This window comes from Furipterus horrens, unplaced genomic scaffold (assembly GCF_987537825.1).
Source record: "Furipterus horrens unplaced genomic scaffold, mFurHor1.1.pri manual_scaffold_5, whole genome shotgun sequence".
Classification (NCBI taxonomy): domain Eukaryota; kingdom Metazoa; phylum Chordata; class Mammalia; order Chiroptera; family Furipteridae; genus Furipterus; species Furipterus horrens.
The window spans coordinates 67,996,126-68,020,247 of record NW_028327175.1 but is presented as its reverse complement, the minus strand read 5'-3'; the positions used below and the strand labels follow the sequence as shown (position 1 = coordinate 68,020,247).

General features: G+C 35.0%; 1 protein-coding gene across 1 annotated transcript in view; it reads left to right on the top strand.

Moving 5' to 3' along the window:
- The window catches only part of ST8SIA4 (ST8 alpha-N-acetyl-neuraminide alpha-2,8-sialyltransferase 4), a 90,213-nt gene extending 83,508 nt beyond the window's left edge, over positions 1 to 6,705 (top strand). The window contains exon 5 of the mRNA XM_090279012.1: positions 5,725 to 6,705. Coding sequence (XP_090135138.1) covers positions 5,725 to 6,007 — 283 coding nt within the window. The 3' untranslated portion in view covers positions 6,008 to 6,705. The remainder of the gene's footprint in view (positions 1 to 5,724) is intronic.
- The last annotated feature ends 17,417 nt before the right edge of the window (positions 6,706 to 24,122 follow it).

Below are 24,122 nucleotides of genomic sequence, written 5' to 3'. Positions count from 1 at the left end.
CTGATGGATTATAGGTAATATTTTTCTTCCTCATTCATTTCTTTTTTCTTCAAGTTTTCTACAGGAAGTTTGCATTTATTTTATAATTAAAAATTATTTTTTTGTAAAACTAAATACGTACATGGACACTAGATTATTTCCTGACTTGAAAGCATTACTAAATTTTAAGCTACAATGGACACGAATTTGAGATAAAATTCAAAACAACTGTACTGAATTAGGTTATGAGTAGTTCATTATTTTACCAGTGCAGTTGTTTCAATCCAATTTTGTCCTAATTAAGATTGAAAACTTAAATTAATATTTTATCTTTTTAAAATAAAATCATCACAATAAACTTATAGTTTTTAAATGTCAGCAGATACTTTCAAATATGACTTTCCAATTTTATTCTGGTCTTTTGCTTGTAATGTTAACCTGCTAATGGAATTTTTTTTAATATTCATTTTTGTTTTTTTCACATGTGGAATATGTTTCTGGGCAAATACTGAATCCTTATAATTAAACTTGACTATGTAATTTCAAGCACATTAGATTTATAATAAGCACATAGTATACTGTTAGTGACTATATTTGGATCAGATCCTATATTTTTAATTTCACAGAATGTTACTACCTGTGACTTTAGTTTTTGACTTACTTTAAATTTTTAAATTTATCTGTTACACATTGATGCCATTTATTAAGGTCTGTTTTCTTGTGATTTCTAAAATTATTCAAATGGATAAATGGCATTTTGTTTGTAATTTTTTTTTCAAAAAAGTCCTGAAAAATGTGTGATTTATTTTCCCTTAAAATTACTCAAATTACTATAAGCCAAATATCACAAAGCTTAATTTCTTCTTTTGTTAGCATTTTTAAAGAAAAGTTTATTAATATCAGTATTTAACTGCATAGATTAAGACACAACAAGTTCTAAAGTATCTCTACTGATAATTTTTAGATAGGATGCTTTGTGATCAGTAGTTTTCAAAACACATTTTTTATTAATATTAATTAATATTATAGGTATATCCTCTATATTAAAAATACATTTATTTCTTCTATAAATTTCTCACTGAAGTCACATTATAGAGTTAAGAATTGTCACAAGAATTACATTTTTAAGTACTTCTGGTCAAGATGGAGGCCTCAGCAGACATGCTGGGTCTCCCTCCACAACTAAGAAGAAATACAGTTATCTCAAAACTAGAGACAACCAGAAATTCCAGAAAATCAAGCTGCATGGAAGTCCAACAAACAAAGATATAAAGAAGAAATACTCATCCAGATAGGTAGGAGGGGCAGAGCCTGGGCAGAAAGGACATGGTGTGGTGGTGGCAGCAGTAGTGGTAGCGGTGGCAGCAGCAGGCCAGTGGAAAGCACAGTCACATATTTTAAAAAGTGGGATGACACCTGGGGAGAATTCCCAGCTCCTGACCAGACCGAGCAGCTCACGGTCCCAGCGCAAGGAAAAATCAAACCTCATTGCTTCTGACCTTGCAAACCAGTGGGGGTTGGGGCAGAAGAAGAAACTGCCACTATCTCAACAGAGTCCACTTGTTTAAAGGGCCCCCATGGTCATTGAACATCTGCAGACCCACCCACTCTGGGAATGACAGTCAACACAACAGCTAGAGAGTAGCCAGTACCATACAGAAGTTGGAAAACTGCCTATAAAAGGGACAAGTGCTAAGCAAGCACTTTCAGACCCCTTTTAGACCCCTCCCCAACACACAGCACCACAATGTGGTGAACCAGATTGCCCTCTACTGATGAATACCTAAGGTTCCACCCCTTACAATGTAACAGGGGTGACAGCTCTACATAAGACACAGAGGCAAACAAACACAGGAGCCTGTCAAGATGAGGAGACAGAGAAGTTGGCCCAAAAGGGGGAATGGATCAAGGTTCCAGTGGGAGAATAAGCGATGAGAACATAGCCAACCTAACAGATGAGGAGATGGCCAGCCTAACAGATGATAAATTCAAAACACTGGTGATAAAGCTGCTCACAGGCTTGACAGATATGCTTGAGTATGGCGAACACATAAGGGAAGAAGTGAAGGTGATGCTAAGTGAAACGAAGGAAAATCCACACAAAACCAATGGTGAAGGGAAAAAAAACCCAAAAACTGGGCTTCAAATCAATGACTTGGAATATAAGGAAGAAAAAAACAGTCAACCAGTACAGAATGAGGAAACAAAAATTGAAAAAAATGAGGAGAGGCTTAGGAACCTCTGGGACAACTTTAAAAGTGCCAACATCTGAATCATAGGGGTTCCAGAAGGAGAAGAGGAAGAGCAAGAAATTGAAAGCTTATGTGTAAAAATAATGAAGGAAAACTTCCCAGATTTGGTAAAGGAAATAGACATACAAGTACAGGAAGCACAGAGGGTCCCAAACAAGCTAGACCCATAGAGGACCACAGCAAGACACATCATATTTAAAATGCCAAAGGTGAAAGATAAAGAAAGAATCTTAAAAGCTGCAAGAGAAAAGCAGAGCGTTACATACAAAGCGGTGCCTATAAGACTATCAGCTGATTTCTCAAAAGAAACTTTGCAGTCAAGAAGAGATTGGCAAGAAGTATTCAATGTGATGAGAAGCAAGGACCTACAGCCAAAATTTAGAATGGAAGGGCTTCCCAGAAAAGGTGCAGCTAAAAGAGTTCATCATCACCAAGCCCTTATTATATGAAATGTCAAAGGGATTTACTTAAGAAAAAGAAGATCAAAATTATGAACTTTAAAATGACAACAAACTCACAACTATCAACAACTGAATCTAAAAAATAAAAACAATCCAACTAAGCAAACCAGAATAGGAACAGAATCATAGTATGGGGATCATTTGGAGGTTTATCAGCTGGGAGCGGGAGGGGGATAAATGGGATATGGTGCAGGGATTAAGAAGCGTAATTTGTTGGTATAAAATAGACAGGAGGGAGTTAAAAATAACATAGGAAAGAGTGAAGCCAAAGAATTTATATTCATGACCCATGGACATGAACTAAGGGGGGTGGGATTGCTTGAGGGTAGAGAGGTAATGGGCAGAGGGGCACAAAGATGAAAAAATTGGGACTACTGTAAGAACCTAATCAATAAAATACACTTTAAAAAGATTATATGTGTATATATGTGTATATGTGTTTGTATTTGCACATACACATATGTATGTATATATACATTGTATACATATACACACATGCATGTGTGTACATAGTGTATACAGTGTACATACAGTGTATATAGAATGTGTATATATATGTACTGAGGTATATATTATATATGCATATATATACATGATATATATGTTTAATGAAACTAGAACCTCTATATTATAAAGATATAAGTCATATACTTAATTCAGCAGATGCTAAATGATAAAGTAATGGTACTATGTATTTATATTAAAACCAGAAAGAAGGTAAATATGCTTGTGAACAATACTATCATTTATATTAAAATTTATGTGCTGTACAATACAATCAAAAAGAATAAAGTGAAGTTATAAGTAGTGAAAAAAAAAGAATTACATTTTTCTATTATTACATTTTTCTGGATGTGCTAATGTTTCCATAATGCTCATTTGCCTGCTCTGCATTTAGATGTCAGGTACTTGAGAGTAAAAAGACAACCTCACTTAGTGTCTGTGGTATCTCAGAAGGTGCCTGGATCTAAAAATGTTGAGTGATTGTACATCTCTGACACTATTTTCAAATATTTAGGCCAGTAATATTGCCTTCAGCATTTGCTTCGGCATTAGAATTGCTTACCTGTATTACATATATAAGTTGCCAATGGTATTTTGTCTATGACCAACCATAGTTAAGTAGATTCCAGTAAATCTCACCAGAATTAAGAAATGGAAAACATTTATTTATAATATAATCATAGAGTCACAGTTAATGTAATCTTTCACTCCCATTCCATAATAGAGCATGATATTATTGCCTGATAATTATTTTTTTCTCTCATCCTGAAATAAGCTCAGTATGACCTTCATACTACCAAACTATTTCCAATTTTTGATACTCCCTGATGAAAATAATTATATTTTTACTGACTTTGAACTTCACCCACTTTAAATTTTCATAATAAATGTATTTTTAAAACTAACCAACTGCTTCTAGTGACACTTTTAACCACACACAGATAACACTCACAAGACTTTCCTTTAATGATAACTTTATGTAAACAACCCCTGCTTCCTCAAAGCTGAGAGAACTTCAGGCTGTGCCAGAGTCTTTTCAAACCATTGAGACTGTGGACATGAAACCAATGTCCGTGGTTTCATCATGATAATACCAATATGTATGGTGTTTTTTTTTTTTTTTTATCATTCAGCTATCTTTGGGTTGAAAAAATTTCTTACATGTTCTTCTCTGAAAACTCTTTATGAACCTTCTTTACTGAGAATAGGCTTTCTTAAAACACTTGTGACAATGAAAGGTCAGTGAGACATTTCACATTGCTTAGCACATTTCAGCATGTGACCATCACCCCAAGAAAAAGTAAAACATCTGAAAGGTCAATTCTGGTTTGAAGGAAAGGAACAAAGGTAAAAAAGGGACTGATAATGGCAAAGTATATTTTTCCTGTTTTCAGTGTTTGTAGTGAGGTTTGAAGTCCAATATTTCTCTATCAAATAAAATAAAATAAAATTATTTTCATATTTAATAGTCTAGATATATTTTTTCTTCCCTGAAAAGCTTCATGAATCATTTTTAAAAAGGAAATAGTATTATGTAAAATCTAAAGCAAGTATCTAAATACAGCAATGACCAGAATCTAACAATCTTCTCTTACATTTGAATGGAAGAGAATATATTTCCCCAAATAGAAGATGTTAGAAAAAAACAAATAAAAATTTTTTATTTATTATTGGATAACTCTTAAAGTTAGAGAAAATCTATAAACTTACTCTTTAGCATGAGGTAATGAATATGTGAAAAACTATTGGAAACCCTCTTCCACACTAGAAGTGATGATTAACTTCTTGAGTTTGCACGCGTGCTCTTCAGGTGAACAAAGCATGGCAACAATGCTGGGCCTGTACATTTCGGAGCAATGAATAGCACAAAATATTTATCAGCACTGAATTATATTTTATCAATTGTACAAAATGTTAAACTGCATAAATAGTGGACTAGTTACAGATATATGTTTGTATTGTTGTTCTTCTATGGGTTGAGACAGTACTTTTAATTAGCCTTAATAAAATGTGATTTAGACAACTGAAGCTTAGTAAGTCAGTTACTACAACACAGGTAAGTCACTTATTTGTTTGGATTTTTAATTTAAATATTAGATTTTGAAAAACTACAGACATAGTTTCACATTCCTTTTTCCAGGAGAATTAATTTGTCACTGCACAATTAGTGTGTCTTTCACAGCATATTTAACACTTCCTGAGAAGATTCTACTCTGCATAGTATATAAATGTTTGCTGCTAATTTATTTTGAATATGGGACTACACAGCAATATTCATCTACATTTCAGTTCCCATTGATAATTATATGACCTCAAAAATAAGCAAGAAAATAAAGGATAAAGGAAAATAAAATAAATGTGTTAATATTCTAGGTGCTTAAGAAATATATTTCTTCAGTAATTTTTTTAGTGTTATTCATAAAGATATTTTCCAATTTCATTTATCTTAATTCTACATACTTGCTATAGACTATATTGTATGTTTCTCTAAATTATCCTTTCTGTGTTTGTATGTGTGTGTTTTCCAGTTACTGGCTGACAAACAAAGTTCCCATCAAAAGACCCAGTACAGGCCTCCTCATGTACACACTCGCCACAAGATTCTGTGATGAAATTCACCTGTATGGATTCTGGCCATTCCCTAAGGATTTGAATGGAAAAGCCGTCAAATATCATTACTATGATGACTTAAAATATAGGTACTTTTCTAATGCGAGTCCTCACAGAATGCCATTAGAATTCAAAACATTAAATGTGCTACATAATAGAGGCGCTCTGAAACTGACAACAGGAAAGTGTGTAAAGCAATAAAGCACATTTGAAAACAGACAAACTGAATACGCACTTCTTTTCTGAAGATGCTTCCTAAGATTTGAAAATAGGATCCAAAACAAAATTGGGTTTCAGCGTTCACCAATGACCTGAAAGGTGATAAAGGACATCCATGAGAAATACACTACCAGCTGATGAAATACCTGCAAAGTGCTCTGAAAATTAAATATCTCGACTTCAAGGGTCGTAGTAAGTGCCACTTCCACGAAGAACACAGTTTGAATGTATAATCAGTAGTGTTTACAAGATCCAACAATGCACTCGTCATTATAATGTTACCGAAGCAAAGATGCTCATCACGGTCGGGCTGCCGCTGCACCGCCAAGCACATGAGAAGAGGAACCCAGGAACCCATTTCAGCCCTTGGGAATGTTAACCATCCTTGTCAGCAGATACGAAGATGCAAACAGTTTGATCAGTGAGATTCATAAATTTAAACAACTCAAGTAAATGCCTTCAGTTAGTACTCTGAGTCTGACCGTGAATTTTCTGTTTCTGTTTCTGTCTGGAATCTCTTTTGGTTTGGGTATTGGGGTGCTTAGAAATTCTAAGATAAATATGAATGAGATGAATAACCTTTACGTAATCACGTTTAAAGTTCTTACATTTTTAAAGAGCAATCACACAGTGACTTCGTTAAAAAGGTTTATTTTGCACAACTCTAAGCCTACAGATTTTTTTTTCCACTGGTGTAGAAGGTACCAGCTGAAATGCACCACCCAGTAATCTTGAGCCATTCTAAAGGAAAGATGTTCTATGTCACCTGAGATGGTAATATTGGCTGAAAAAAAAAAAAATGTACTTTTGTTACCAAAGATTATACTGCTGTTTCTACACAACAGACCATTCTCTGGTGAAAATAATATATAAATGTGTTATTCTATTAATGTGAAAGTTTTCTCTAGATAGTTTACATTTTCCAAACTCAAGACTTCCACAGCTTTTACATTTCATAATAATTTTGTGGAAGCATTTTGCCCTTTAGAATAAGTGTTGACAGGGCTGAAATGTGACTTCCAGTTCTTTGATATAATCCCCCTTATTCAAATGGAAAGATTGGCATGCTCTTCATACCATAGTTAAATTTCGTTAGTGCAGGAGTAACATGACTAATAGAGTGCTGTTTCCATAACAGGGATGATTCATTTTCAGAGGTTTAACAATGAAACTGTGTCAGTATTTTGCACTTTGTATGAATTAAATTGACCAAGATTTTGTCTGTGGTTAAATTTATTCACATTATCATATTAATGTGTTTTTTAGAAAGCACATGAAATGGTTAATAAAGTAACTTAAAATGTTTTAGCATATAACAGAATTGACCAATAGACCTGTTTACTGGTAACTTTTCCTACAGTGGTAGGTAATTCTGATGATAAATTGTTTCTTTCAAAAGCAGAAGTACTTGTTCCCACTTCTACTCTTGGCCTGAAACAACTTAGATGACTTCTTGTTTTTTGGGCAAGGCAGTCCAGTCGGAGAAAAGAATAGCATGTAGAATATGTATGTTTTGTTTATCGGGAAACACAGTGTGAAAAAAAGATTAAATAACATGGAGAATGTATATATATGTTATTATGAAAAAGGATATTCACAGTAGTACAGTTCCCAATATATTAATGATATGTGGTATTATTTTAAAAAATATGGTAGAACTGTGGGATATAGAAGACTATATTTTCTGAGAGTTCATGTATCTCTAAGAAAACAAAATAGAATGAATAAAGGAGATGCATAGTGAAAATGGGTTGAACCTAATGTGCTTTTATCATTAACCTCCTATATATTGGAAATCTTAAAAGAATAAGGCACATATTTTGAATGTAAAGTTTAAAAGTCTGATTGACTTAATAAATCAAAGGTAGGTAGGTGATTTATAGAAATTTAATTTTGACTATTTGCTAATAAGTTGTTTGAATAGCCTTTAATTTGAATTCAATGGAAATTTTGAAGTCACAAGTAAATTCTTACAGGTAAAATCCACCTCAGAAATTATTCAAAATTTGTCTTAAAAAGCAGCAGCAAAGTACCTTTGCCATTTTTACTATATTTTCAACAAATGTATTTCAACAATTTTAAGGCCACGGCAAAAGCATCCCAGCCATTCACTGTTCTGTGCATTGACGTTTATCTCCTAGAGCATTGAGTAGTGCCTTTTTCACCTCACATTGTGTTGTGACCCTATGCTTTGTTTTCTCTACATGTGTTGCCCAGTTCTGAAAATGTTTTGCATATAAAAAGGGCTTCAGTTTCAACTGAGACTACTTTCGTTCATCTCAGGGAACTTTCAATACTCAAGAATAAATTCAATTAAAGGCACTTAGTGTTCAAAGAATATAAACTGTACATGACCATTTCATTCCCTATTGTATACCTTTCCATCCACACTCCAACCCCCCTCAAGATCTACTGTGGCCTTCCTATAGGGATGGGGCAAGGAGATCACCAAAGGCTAACAGCAAGAATCAGAAAAAGAATTGAGATTTAACCAATAAGAGGGCAAAAGGAATCTTGATAAAATTAAATTATAAATACATACTTGAAATATATGGTTGTTTTTTTTTTTTTGTACTATTATATGTTCAAAGTTTTAGTTAGTTTTTTTTTTTTTTTTTTTTTTTTTTTAGTTCTTTTCCATGATTTAACACTGTACCTGGCAAATGCTCAGGCAGCTGATTGTGAAAATATTCCTGTCCTTTAGAAAACATAATTGTTACTGTACTGTTGATATGAATGGGCCATGGAAACATTTTCATCATTATTACCCAGCCTGTTCTATACTTACTATTAAGTTGCTGGAATAAAAAATATGAATTAGTGACAGATTTTTCCGGGCAAATCTAGTTATTCAGCCCATAGAATTGAAAGGATAACTGTAGAAAGTTTTTGTTTGTTTGTTTGTTTTGTTTTGTTTTGTTTTTACCTGAAAGAAGGTGCTGCGCACTCAAATGTCTTTATGTAATGTATATCATATGAAATGTGTATCAGTTGCTAATGGAAATTTCTACATATATGCTTACAGAAGCAATTTATTTTAATAATGCTATGCTTGCATTGGTGGTATAGTGGTGAGCATAGCTGCCTTCTATATGTTATGGGTAGTGTACATACCAACTAGTTATTAAGCTACTATACAGAAAAAGGATGAAAAGAATAATTTATTTCTAATTGAGCCAGTTAGTCACAATGCACACAATGTTGTATGGTTCATGAAAGAGTTGTTTTCACATGAGAATAGCTGTAATTGTGGAAGGGGTGTAGGGAGAGTTAGTTGTTACCTCTACAAGTTTGAAATGTCCCCACCAGACATCATCAATATACCAATGTTTTAAAAACTGAGTTAAAGGAGGTTATTGTTCATATTTAATGAAAGAAAATCCAAATAAGTCACCTAGAAATAGATATTTTATTTTTTATGTGCTATAGATATGTCTATATAGTACAAATAGACATGTGATGCATATATACAATGTTATATATGTGTGTTTGTGTGTATACACATGGAGCCTGTAATATACACACATTAGATTTGTGTTATGCTAACATCTTCAAGGGTGGCACTATGAAGCACTCTGGAGATAAGACCACTTTGAAATAAAGAAGTTCTTTTAAGACTTCAGTTCCTAACCTGCTTTAAGAGGGATCTACTTTATCACTGAATTCTATGTTGTTTATACCTAGAGTTACAATAAGGGTCTAGTCTGTCCAAATCTTTAAAAAAAGAAAAATTAAAATTAAAAAAAAATTGTCTTCAAGCTGGCAATGTATTTGAATTGCAGTTTTCTGATTGTGGCTTTGGGTCCTGTGTCTCCCATTTAAGTAGCACCTTTTAATAGAGACTGTTTCTTTGTGTAGGCAAAAGCACAAGTGGTTCAAATGTATATAGCAGGAAAAAACGTTTACAGAGATAGCATTGCTGCACAGAATAATTGCTACTGAGTATTTCTTATATAATTTGTGGAATTGAAAGATAAGGTTTATTCTGTCAAATTCATTATGTTCAACACTGTTTCCCTATTGTTTATGTATAGCAATTGGTGTTACTGTTTTATGATCTGTAAAATTGTAAAATAAATTAAATTCCCCCTTTTTTCAATTTTTCTTTTATTTCTTATATCCAAGCCCTTGGTTTTACTTTTTACATCAACATAAGATCCTAGTTTTTAACAAGATTTTGTCTTCCCTGCCTCTCAGCCCTAGCCATTGGCAATTTGGTATTTATTCTGAAGTGTACGCACAGGACTATGAACAAAATCAAAAGCCCATAAACACCAGGAAATCCTTAACAATTTTATGTGTGGCACATTCTGTTTGTAGTTGAGGAATGAAATATTACACAAGTTAGTCATTTAAATTCAGTTTACAGCCATCAGTCAGTGCCTATAGCTTCATGGCTGGAGAGGCCAACGGCTTCTTACACACTATACATGCTTAAGGCTGTCCTTTGACTTGTGATTTCAACTATTACATCCACTTGCTATGCTTTGCCGTTCACCTTCCAGGAGATGAATAAAACTACACGACTTTCTATATTTTCTGACTCTGCACTATTTTCTCCATAAATTATTACATAAGATCACTTTTAGCGTTCTGAAACTTTAAAACATTTACTAGAGACCGACACAAACCATTAACAACAGTTAATGAATAAAGATATTATTTATATTTTCATAATTACCTTTAATCTCCAAGATGCATATATTATTGGTCATTTGTATCTATTCTGGGGATATACTCAGACCTTATCATAAACCTATGAAATGCATATTATAAATATCCCAGAAATACAGATTAGATTAAATAAGAGGTTGTGTTACTTTAGAAGGTCACACAGTTCAGAAGTGAAAGAATCAGGCTTTGAAGCCACATGATTAGCCTGACATCAGTGTCTACTGTCTTAACATTTTGATGCTGCCTCTTTAAACTGGCAAGGAATTCCCTGGGAAACTTAAGTTTGCAAATAAATTATTATTTAATGAACACAGCTCAAAAACATAGGTATGCCTATAGGAGGGATATAAAGTTCAGGCTTATATGACCCCTGCCCCTAAAGACAACAGTCATCTCTAATATGTGCCTTCTAGTTCACTGGCCTTCGTCCAGATGATGTGGCATAAACATTGCCAGTTCTTGCTCCAAATTCTTCTTATATTTTTTTAATACAAGCTAGATAACACTTATATTAGGACCTGACTTTATGTATCACAAAATTTATTACATTACAGCTATCTTAAAGTCTAATGTGAGGTTCCTATACAAACATTTTGATTGAATTTGTTTCAGTCAACTCCCTTAGCAACTATTTATAAGAACATCTTAAGGTTGAACTTGTGCAGACAGCTAAGTTCATCCATTTTATATTAGTGTTTTAAACTAGTTTCCTTCTTATCCTGGAAAAGGAAGTAACTTCATCTCCAAATTTAAGGGGGAGCTAATGACTCCCGCTACATATGACCTTTATTCTGCACAAGCCCATGAAAGTTAAAAAAGGGAGAAAGAAAACCTCAGATACAGGAATAAAATTATTATTTGAATCTATTTCTAAGAGATAGGTTCTGTCACTTCATTGCTTAATTTATCTAATCTCAATAAACAAATTATATGAAAGAATTGAATGCCAATGTAAGTTTGTTTCTTTGTTTGTTTGTTTGCTTCTATGTTATAGCTGACTTCTGATTTAATCACCAAAGTAGGGTTCCTCAAGTAAACATAAGAGAATACTAGTCCAGGATTTGCTTCACAAAAATGCACTCAGTAAATGACAATTCTGTATCTCTCTCCCTTGGAGATTCAGAAAATTCATTAACACAGAAAAAGGTCTGAGAAATTTAGCAATAAAGAAAGACATTTTTATTGTTTAAAAAGGCATAGATAATTTTGTACATAACTTGTCTACCATGAAATTATGTTCTACAGACCATACTTGGGATAACACTTCTGAATATAACAATGCAAGATAACAGGAAAGAGCTGCTGTTAGAAAGGCTAATGCTGACTTTATTCAGTATTGTCTTTTCCCATAGAACAAAATATTTTCATAATAATATTTCCAAATTGGAAAATAAATCTGACATTTAGTCTCTAACCTTTTTATATTAATTTTCACATTAACAATTATTCTTTCTAAAATATTAATTATATCATGGCTAAATTCCTAGGAACAGTCCCAAAGCTAAACTTTATTGCTCATTGTAAGCAATATGCACAAACTAATTAGCATTATGACATTAATAGCACAGGAAGAAGAAAAATGCTATGAGGTGCTAATTTGCATTTCTAGAACAACTCAGTATATTACAGTAAGCTCTCTCCCTGCTGTCTGTCCAGCCCAGCCTCCTTACCTCCAACCTCTCATCACCACACAGATGGGCTGTCTATGAGCACATCTGCCAGTGCTGCCACAAAGTAAACACACTCAGCTGGTAGCAGATGTTTTCCAGGAAAGATTGCTACCACTGGAGTTGTTCCGCTTTGGATTCTATGTTAGTTGATCTCCATGATTGGGCATAAGGTCATTGTGTCCAAATAGATCATTTGTCTCTCAGGTACAGAACAATAATGGTAAATGCATGCTCAACTGTTTGATATTACCATGTGCACACACTCAGGAATGCCTCAAAAGGCTCGACTAATAGGTCAAGGTTTTTCTTTTTTAAAATATAAGGCTTTATAAATCTATTTTGCTGAGCTTTTCAAAGGCAAAACATGCCCTTAGTAAACAAAAAATAAATATACTCTCTGATTTTCTATGGTCATTACTGCAATAGTTAGTGTTTCTGTGAGTTAGAATAATTGTCTGTATTCATAGTTCTCATTCCTTCTTTATATCAATATACTAGGCATTCATTTATGGGGTCAGCCCTGGCTGGTTTAGCTCAGTGGATTGAGCGTCGGCCTGCGAGCTAAGTGTCGCTGGTTCGATCTTCCAGTCAGGGTACATCAGAGAAGGAAAACTCTGACTCCAAAAAACCTCCGCTGCCTTGCGGCATACCTCTTCAGGGGAAAGGCTAAGGGAGTAAACCCCGACAGAAAATCCGGAGCCGGAGTCCCTAAGGCGGTTCGACGTTGTAGTCAACACCGGCAACTCCTGCGGCGCACCTGAAGCCAAGCTGTATTGACTCCGTCTTTCCCTTGGATCCTTCAGCTGCGAAGAGAGCGGGGGTCTGCTGCATGGGCAACAGCTGGCCCTCCATATCACCCTGCCCAGGCTCTGTAGCTTCAGCGTCATCGCAAGATGTCGATTCAACATGGGAGGAGACAGATACCATGTCACTCCCGAGTCGGACTGCACAGCCATTCTCGGCCGTGCAGATAGACTCTTAAGAAACTACACCATCGTCTCTCGAGACGGACGGCTGCCGACGACGACATTTATGGGGTAATTTGATTTAATTTTATAGACTCTGATGGCATGTTCTTCTTATTTGTATTTATCAACTCATTTAATATGGATATATTTGCAAATTTCTTGCCAGTATGCAAAATCTAAAAATACTTCATTTTATAATTATTGGGCATTTATAAAGTAATGCTACCTACCAGTTACTCAACTAAACATGAGAAATACTTATCCACATGGTTATCAAGACTTAGATAGAAAGACATCTAAGAAAATGAATGATCATATTCTTTGGTGACAGGTATTTTATTCCTAAAGTGTCCAGGGAGTTAGGGGAGCACAGATGAGGCCAGACATAGGGCACGGGCTACATTGAACATGGTTGGTAGTCAAGTGGTGAATACTCAGTTAAGACAGAAGACCCAGAGAACAGATAATAGCTGGATTTTTATTATTCTTTTATTAACCCAATCAGTAGGGTTTGAGAAACCATTATCTGAAAAAACTGAAATACTCAATAATCCCTGCTTATAGAAATTACACAATTTCTACCCCTGCTCCTGAACATACTTCCCCTGAATTGCTGTCAAATTACAAGTTTAACTAAAACTGAAGTCCACCCTAAACCAAGCACTTACCACCAAGACCAAGTAACTGTAGACCTATTGACATCACCCATTGTACAAAGCTCTCCACTTCCAAATATCTGTCTTACCATTTACTTTATGTATCCAGCTGAAAGAAAGTTACCATGAAAGAAAATGTCTTGTGCTTTCTTCCAAGTAATGACTTTTAAAACTAACCTATTTCTGTCTCTTCAATATATTACCAAATTATCAAAACTTTTAAGTTTGATTTTAGGATGACCCTAGGATTTGAAAATCCACCTGCCCAAACTTTCTCAGATACAGAATATAAGCCTTCTAATGTGATTTCTCATTCAATGACTATAATTTCTCTCTCCCTGCCAGCTCTCTCTTTTATGTTCCTACCTAAAATGTATTTCTGGATTTTCTATAGCCTACTTTTATCTCCACAACTCTAGAGATCTTATCTATTCTGACATTTTGTAAACTTACAGAGGCATGGATAAGTGGAGATAACACTAAAGTTAAAAAATCTGTTCATAGAAGAGCCTGCATATTTATGTCATATTAATAACTTAGATTCCCTTAAACACACAGCTGAAATGTGTTTGAATGCAAATAGACTATTGGGCAAATGCATCCGGGAAGCAGAAGTGAGGAACCAGGGTACCATAAACTGAATGTCTGTGTCCCTCCACAATTTGTATGTTCAACCTGATTGATCCTCAGTGTAATGGTATTTGGAAGTAGGGCCTTCGGGAGCTGATTAGGTCATGAGTATGGTGCTCTCATGAATGGGATTAGTGCATTTCATAGAAGAGATCTTAGATTACTGCCTCACCTCCTGCATCACGTGAGGACACAGCAGGAAGGTGGCTGGCTTTGAACCAGGAAGCAGGCTTTCACCAGACACCAATCTGCAGATGCCTTGATTTTGGACTTCACAGGTTCCAGAACTTGTTATTTATGAGCCACCTAGTCTATCATGTTTTGTTATAGCAGACTGAATAGACCAAGACACAGGGAGAGTGTAACAGGAAAGGAGGTAAAGCCTGTATAAAGATGTTTCCAAATCAACTGCTTCTGTAGATACTGGGTGCTGAATCCTACTTGGACTGAGGAAATTTTTACTAAGGACCTCAGAATTCAAGGGATGTAAAAAGATGGCAGTTACCCATCAGGACCTCTTCCCCACTGAGAATTTCCCTATGAGCCCTAAATTCCCAGAACTTCTGAGTTACACATGTAAATTCTAAGGTAGCTCCCATAGATATCCCAAAGCATATGCCAGAATCACCCAAATGCAGTTTGACATGAGACGTTGCCCAATATTGTTTGCTGAATCAGTGACTGGAATTAGAGGTGAGGCAGAAAAATTTTGAGGTAGTGCACAGGGTATTTAATATGATAATTCTAGTGCACCATTGCATATGTTTATGACCTCCATTAACTCCAATCAATAACAAATTCTTCAAATAGTTAGATTGCTATAAACTTTGCAGAAGAGTTTGTATAAGAGGGTTAGTTTGGCAACTGTAGTCCCATGAACTGTGAATCATTTCAAGTCATAAATTGTTATTTATTATCTCTTTTCTTAAAGTCCATCACTTCAGCTAGGGTCGATTTCTTGTCTGAGGGTGACCCAAGTCCTCAAGGAGTCTGAGCACTTAGTTGACTTGTCTGTGATGGGCCTTGATTGCTGCAATTGTCCACTCAGATTTGTTTCTGGGCACTGCACTCGGTGAACATTTTGGGTCTCAGACATACTCTTCCGTTTCCTCAATGTGTATCACCAACTTGAACTCAATTACTCCTGCCAGTATAACAATTCCTTTCTTTGACTATTGGTTCACTGGCATCAGCAGCCCAATTTGATAAGGTAGTAGTCATAGCTTCAAGTTCAGTGAAATCTTTACTGTGTCCTCTGAAAGAAGCATTCCCCCAGGACTTATAATCTAACAGAGTCTGAATTGTAAGTATAGAAAAAACAAATTTTCAAAATGGATTGACAGGGAAAATGGGAAGAGAAACCAATGGTACTTTTATTACTTAGTTATGAGTCTAGTATTCTAGATATTAGGAATACAGCACCATATATTGCTATTATTTTAATGCATGTTACACATCTTAAATGACAGCATACCAAACTGACATGGTGCCTTGGCTCTGAGCTTTCATTTTACTGAGTAGTTAAGAAGCCATTCCTGTATCACATTAGTTAGCACTGTGGTTATCAGGTGTGATAATTGCATTTCTGCAGTGAGACAGATTCATTCCATGGTAATAGTAGTGTATCTCTTGCCTCACCTTGCTTCCCATAAAATTGTCGTATGAGTCTGAGGAAATTTGCAGGATCCCATGCCAGTGAATTAAGGACTTTGTAAGAGCCTGATGGTAAGGTCGGCAGAAGTATTATGAATAGGAAAGCAAATCCATATCTAAAATTATGTCAATTCTGATAAGGTTAAATTGCTCCCTTCTTCAGGGTTGAAAGGGTCTAATTCAAAAAGGCCCAGAAATTTCACCTTGTATCATTTCAACATACTTTCAAATAATTTGGCTTGAACTGGTACCATATTGAGGGCCCACATTGGTTGCTGTCATTAACAGGTTATACATTCAGCTGTGGCAATATTCAATACAGGCAGAAATGAGCTAACTGACATCAGTAGGAAGGCCCATCATATCCCCCTAGGTGGCTGAAAATCTCTTCTGAAATAGATGCTTTCTGTCTCTGTCAGACCTTAATGTGAGGCACAATAATCCACAAACTTGGTGCCCCCTCCTAAATCAGTTTGCATATAATACTCCAGACTTCCTTTCCCTAGCTTCCAGTCATTGTGTAGGTCCCTATTCAACTAGTCAAATCACAACTTGGACAAAAAGTAAATGACCAAAGATACTACTCCCAGCTCTGCTCACTGGGAGGATTTCTTCTCACCATGGTTCTTCTATACAACCTTACCTGGATTGGGAGGAAGTTCAGCAGGTGAACCATTTGAGCTTACATTAACCTATTAAGCTGGCCCATCCAAGAACCTAACCTAAACTTTCCCTCTCAGTCACAGAACCCCTCTATGAGGCCATAGATGTGAGCTGAAGGATAAGCAATGGTCTAATAGCAGTTGTTGGCATGGAATTTGAATCACGCATTTATTTAACTTATGTGTGCACCCAATAATCACTTAGGCCACATTGTTACTCAGTGAATTCAGATGGTATACTGGTGCCATATAACAGATATAGAAGAAACAGTAATTTTAAGGACAATTGGATTGAATGGCTATTGTTAAGCACTATAACTGATACCCTAGAAAAATATAATGAAAACCTATTGCTAATTAACTGATGGTTGAAAAGCAGTATAATGCAGAGATCAGACCAATGGTTGTCAGATGGGAGGGTGTTACGGTGCTGGGTGAAAGGGAGAAGAAATTAAGGAGTAAAAATTGGCAGTTACAAAATAGTCACGGGGATGTAAGGTACAGGATAAGGAATATAGTCAATAATATTGTAATAATTATGTATGGTGTCAAGCAGGTACCAGACTTACCCACCAGTGGATCATTTCATAAGTTATATAAATGTCTAACTAGCATGATGTGCACCTGAAAATAATATAATATTGAATGTCAGATGTAATTTTAAAAAACTGAAATGAAACTACAAAAAGAAAAGCAATGTGAAAGATAAAGGAAGTGACTCCCTGGTAGCTCACAAAAATACATTCTTCCTCTGAAATGGAAAGGTAGAACAAGCTAAGAACGAAGCCCAAAACTTAATCATCTGAATAGTTTAGCTTCAAAGAAGATGAAACTCTTAACCAAAGAAGCTTGTTTTTTATGAAAATCAGGGCCTTGATTGGGAAAAAAAATCATGGACATATAAGTTGACAGCTCCCCAAATATTGAATTCCTAGATTATCCTGAACTACTTTAAAAGTGTTCAATAGCAACATAAAGCTAATAACTATTGACTTGGATGATGTAGCTCAAGCCATTAGTTCTTTGATAAATTACAGGAAGACTTTTACAGTCAATAATCAGTTTATGTCTATTCAGGAAGGAGCCCAGGGCTACAGGCAAAAGACTTGGTCTAGTACCGGCTACCTCACTTATTTGCTGTGGAATCTCCGATTTTCAAATTATCTGTTAATTGAAAAGAATAATACCCTCTTAGAGTCTGAGATTCAGATATGCTAAGATGTGATGGTTGGAAGAAAATAATTTTAATGGTGAGAAGAATTTGTGATGTACTGTGAACTGAGGGTATTAGAAAAGTCGCAAAGGAACCAGTTTCTCAAAACAAATAAATTAACATATATTTATAATAAAATAGAATATAGAATCCTTGTTTTTCCATGGTAATTTAACATGTTTATATCATTAAACAATACAAAGTTTATTATGCATGGCTTAAGCTCAATAATAGCAGTCTCATATTTTATGTATTGCTTTACTACTGGATTTTTCTCTTGGCATGATATATATGGGCTATACTGATATTAATGCATGTAACACCATTTGATTCATTTCCACTATTATTTAGTATTCTGTTGTATAAATGTACATTTTAAAATCACATCTGTTCAAATACTCAGGTGAAAGAACGATTTCAGACAACATTCGGCCTTTAGCTTTCCAGATGCAAAGCGTTTTCTTAATTACAGGTTGATCCTTCAGGTAAACATTCTTTACCACAAGCATTTAATTCCATTCACTGCAAAAGAAACAGATTATCTCAAGAATAAGATGTGCTCTGAGAGACAATGATGACCTTGACTATATTAAATGATAGCTATTATAGATCTAAATGTATTTTTTCTTTAATCTTTTCTTATCAGCCCTCATCAGGAACATATATCTTTTTGTCTCTTTAATTGCACTTCTTGGCACTTAAACTTTATGGGCCAAACAGTATGTTCTGGCCATGCTAAATTTTTTCAGCACCACTTTATTACTTTTCCTCTGGTCTAATCCTTTTAGCTGGGACATCCTTCCTGACACTCACTACATAGATTCTGGCCAGCACATATTTATCACTTGGGTCTCAGATCAGACATCAATCTATATTTTCGATACTGAAGCAGTGCCCAATTTTATTATTATTACTTACTTATCTAATTTTCTATCATCTTTGTAAAACTGGATAAAGCTTAGGGACAGAAATTGTATGAGTTTTGTCTATTATGATTACAGTGCCTCTTACCATAGCTGATACATAGTAGGTACACAATACTTTTAGTTGAATAAATTATCTAATTTTATAGCGTCTCATTGATCCTAAGGCACATGCACTTTAATATTGTAATATCTCTGAAGTCAGAGTGCTGCTCAGCATTGGTAATGTTTATAGATTATTTGTTTTTGTTTTAATTTCATTTGAAATAATAGAGTTTGAAAACTGAGGATGAATTATATTTTATAAAATTATGGTAATTAATGATGAAAATGCTTGAAGTTTGAAATTGTCTTCTCAATGTAGATTCTGAGATTTAATAATCAGTAAGTATAGTATAATGTGAAAATGACTGAATTTTTAACCATCAATTAGTGTTCAAATATTTTCTGTCACATTTATACTTTCAAGAGAAGTTGCTGAACTATTTCTTTCATGCAGCATTAGCTTGTTTTTAAACCACAAATTGCTGCAACCAAAAATTTGATAAGCATTATACGGTAATATCATTATGTTATCCGCAAAGAACATCTTTGCAGTTTGAAAGGGGGACATGAGTTAGCTCTAGTGAGGCAATAACTAAATTCTTTAGAAAACTTGACCTTAAAAATTTATAGTGCCCTTCTATGTATAATAAAAACTAAAAGAACTATTAAGTAGTAAAATGATTGTAAAAAGTAAAATAAGTCTCCAAATGGGGTTTATATTTTTTAAATCATTATCAAATTCTTAAAAATGTCTCTGTTCCCATCATGCTGGTTGTATTCCTATTGAATAATCTAGCATGGGCCACACACTTGGGCCACAAATACTGTGTTCTTTCTGAGTGAAAGGACAGAAATTATTTCATCATAATTTGCAATTATGAGCTAAAAAAAATAGAAACCACTTGCCAATGATCCAGAATGGATAGTGCTTCATCTGAAAAAGAGGTGTTAGGACTTCTTTACAACCAGAATGGTGCTTGTCCATATTGACCTAGTAGCTGTACCAAGACAAAAGGGCCCATGACAAAGCCTTGTTCTAAAACCCAAACTTCCAGGGCTCAGTGAGCAGGAAGTCCTGGTCTCCTTGCTCTAAATTGTCACTGCCAAACAAGCGCTTCCTCCGCTTAGTCTCCAGACTTCCCTGATGAGTCAGACACCAGGGGTTCAGACCTGATTCTGGCTCTTGAAAAAGGCCTGAACCCGGAGACATTGGCTCCCACCCTCTTCTTTACATGACTCTTAAGATCATCCTACTTCACCAAGGAGCCTGTGTGGACATTTTCAGGATGAGAAATATGTCTAGGTTTTCTGGGTCCAGTTTAGCACTCATCTACATTGTTTTAATTTCACTGTCCATCAAATGTTCATATTCCTATAGGTTTTGACAGTATGGATAGTCATGTGACAAAATACAATAAAGCCCTCATTCCTGACTTGGAGAAAACTGAAGCCATGGGGATTACCCTTGTTTTGAACTCATGCTTAAAAAGAGTAATTCTCAATTGACTCTTTATGCTAAAATAAAATTATGTATCACAGTAGTGAGCATTTTAGGGTGAAAGTACTAACCTTGCCATCTTACTCAGACCTCAGATATAAAATCAGTCTTAACAGTGGCTGCGCACAATCTGGAACACTGAACCACTCATAGATAATGATTCTTATCCTTCCCTCCACTCCAGTGACACTGGCTTCCTTGCTATTCTTCTGACATATATTGGTGTTTTTGCCTCAGGGCCTTTGTGCTTCTGTACCCTCTTCCTAGTGCTCCCTCTACCCTTGGGTATCTTCATGGCTCACTTCCTCTTCATGTTCTGTTCTTTTTCCAGATGTTATGTTCTCGGTGGGCATTTCCTAATTATATTATATTATATTTATGCCCATCTCTTTCCTGCTTTATTTTTTCCCCAGATGCTCATCACTATCTGATATCTACATATACTTGTTACTTATTGTCTAATTCCCTTTACTAGAAATTTAGCTTTGAGTTGGCAGAAAGTCTTGCTTCCATTTTCAATCCTTTATTCTCAGCATTTAAGACTGTGTCTGGCACATAGGAGTGCTCAAGAAATAGTTTTTGATGAACAGAAACATTTAAAAAATATTTGAAGCCTCAGGGTAACCATGATATTCAAAGTCTTTAATTTTGATTGCCCATGAAGAGACAAAAGTGGGGAAATATCATATGTTTAATTCAACAAACCCATTATTTATGACTAAAGTTCATATTTTGTACATTGGGATTCATTGTAACACTAAGTATTGCTTTTTAAAAAATATCTAAAGTTGTAAATTTAAAAATGTGGGACTCACCTTTCACATTTTTGTAAAGTTCTCATATCATAATCATAAATTAATTTCAGGAGTATCATTCATTTACTGCTTACTCTGTTAAAAGCCGTTATAAAATGCCTCTGTGTCAAACATTTTCAACAATCTCATAGTACCACTAGTCAATTTGACTTAGCATGGGTCATCTTTTAAAACAAAGCAATGAACAGTAAATATAGACTTAGTTATAAAACTTCACTATGCAAATAAGACAACAAAATCTGTTTATATGAGAAGTGCTTATTTTTTTTTCTTCATTCAAACATCAGATATATTCCTCTAAGTATATCTAAAACATGAGATCTTCTAACTTTTTTAATAGGTCTTCTACTAAAGGGTAGAATATAGGCAAGCTTCTCAGACAGGGGGAGAGTGTGCTATATTTCATACCAACTTACACATAAATAAAAACCTGTGCCAACCCTGATGATTTTGGCTGTGTTTCTTCTCTAGTTTTAATTTCATTATTTTAGATTTTGAGTTTTGCTTATGAAAAGATCTTCATATGTTAGCAACAAATATAGATAAAAGTAAATTTTTTCAAATAGATCCAGTTATGAAAGTAATTTTCTTGGCACAACTGAATTTAAGTTAGACTGTGTCTTAGAATATGGAAAAATAAAATATGAGGAGAAAAAAAGTTATTTTTTTATTTCTTTAAGAAACATGTTTTCCTTTAGACAATGCTTAGTTTCAGGCAGACTCCAGTAGATATTGAGGGGAAGGGGCCTGGGGCTGCCAGTTTCAGGTGAGTGGAAAGGAGTTAAAATTTAATCAAGCTTGTTCAGTCATCCTTGGCTGAATGCTAAGTGGTTCTGTGAATCATTAAAAAGGAGGGCAGGAGTAGGGTAGAGTGAAAATTTATTATAATAAATAAGCATCAGACAAGCATATCCATGCAGAAGATATCATTGTTTTGCCAACTCACAAAAATCTTAAAATGTGAAGCCACACGCAATTTCACTGAGACTTTGATTCAGGAGTAATAGATTAAAATGTATTTATCCACATCAGTTCTTCGATTTTGCTTTGCCATTTGCACATGGAATTCATTCATACTAAGATAATTGCATGATAGCATACATAAAATGTAAAGCTTTCTATTCAAATAGAGAGATATATAGCATTTTAATTACTATCAGCTAGATTGAGAGGATGATCCAGTTCATGGAGTTAAGAAATCAGTGCAATGCTATTTACATTCTCTAAAACATCTGAGTTGATCATGGTTTTCTATAATCTATTGCTCTTGGAGGCAGCTAGTTCAAGGACCTATGTAGATTGTGGAATATAATTAAAAAGCCCCCACCTATTCCTAATGAAGATTAAGAGAATTCTTTGTCATGTTAAGTGTATTTATGCATAAAATTACAATTATTTGGACATTAAATTCTCATTACTGTATTTCCCCAGTGTGATTTTTTTACACATATTTGGTGAAATGCTGTCAACTGTCTTTCTTTTTTTTTTTCTTTTTTAAATTTATTGTTGTACAATTACAGTTGTCCCAATTTCTCCCCAATTGCTCTCCCCTGCTCCACCCCCCACTCCTGTTAGTCCCAACGCTGTTATCCATGTCCATGGGCTCTTTATACTTGTTCCTTGACTAAACCCTTCCCCATCTTTCCCCCCTCTGGTCTCTGTCAGTTTGTTCCTTATTTCCATGTCACTGGTTCTATTTTGCTCATTTGTTCATTTTGTTCATTAGGTTATACTTATAGGTGAGATCACGTTATATTTGTCTTTCACCACCTGGCTTAGTTCACTTAGCATAATACTCCCCAGTTCCATTCATGCTTTTGAGAAGGGTAAGAGTTCCTTCTTTTTTCTGCTGCATAGTACTCCATTGTATAAATGTACCACCGTTTTTTGATCCACTCATCTACAGATGGGCACTTAGGCTGTTTCCAGCACTTGGCTATTGTAAACAGCACTGCTATGAACATTGGAGTGTATAGGTTCTTTTGAATTGGTGCTTCAGGATTATGAGGGTATAATTTCAGAAGTGAGATCACTGTTTCAAAAGGCAGTTCCATTTTTAGTTTTTTGAGGAAATGCCATATTGTTTTCCACAGTGGCTGCATCAGTCTGCATCCCCACCAACAGTGCCCTAGGGTTCCCTTTTCTTCACATCCTCATCAGCACTTGTTGTTTGTTGATTTGTTAATGATGGCCATTCTGACAGGTGTGAGCTGATATCTCATGTGGTTTCAATTTGCATCTCTCTGATGGCTAGTGATATTGAGCATCTTTCATACATCTATGGGCCCTCTGTATGTCCTCCTTGGAAAAGTGTCTGTTCAAGTCCTTTCCCCATTGTCATGATAGTGTACATAGGAAACCCTATAGACTCCACCAGAAACTGCTTGACCTAATAAGTGAATTTGGCAAGATTGCAGGATACAATGTCAATATTTATAAATCAAAAGCACTTTTGTACACCAATAATGAAATATTAGAAACAGAAACCAGGAATAAAATCCCATGCTATAGTAATAGCAACAAGAAAAATAAAGTACCTAGGAATAAACTTAACCAAGAAGGTAAAAGAACTGTACTCAGAAAACAACAGAACACTGAAGGAAGAAATTAAGGAAGACACAAATAAATGGAAGCATATACTGTGTTCATGGATTGGAAGCATTACCATCATTAAAATGTTTGTAATACCC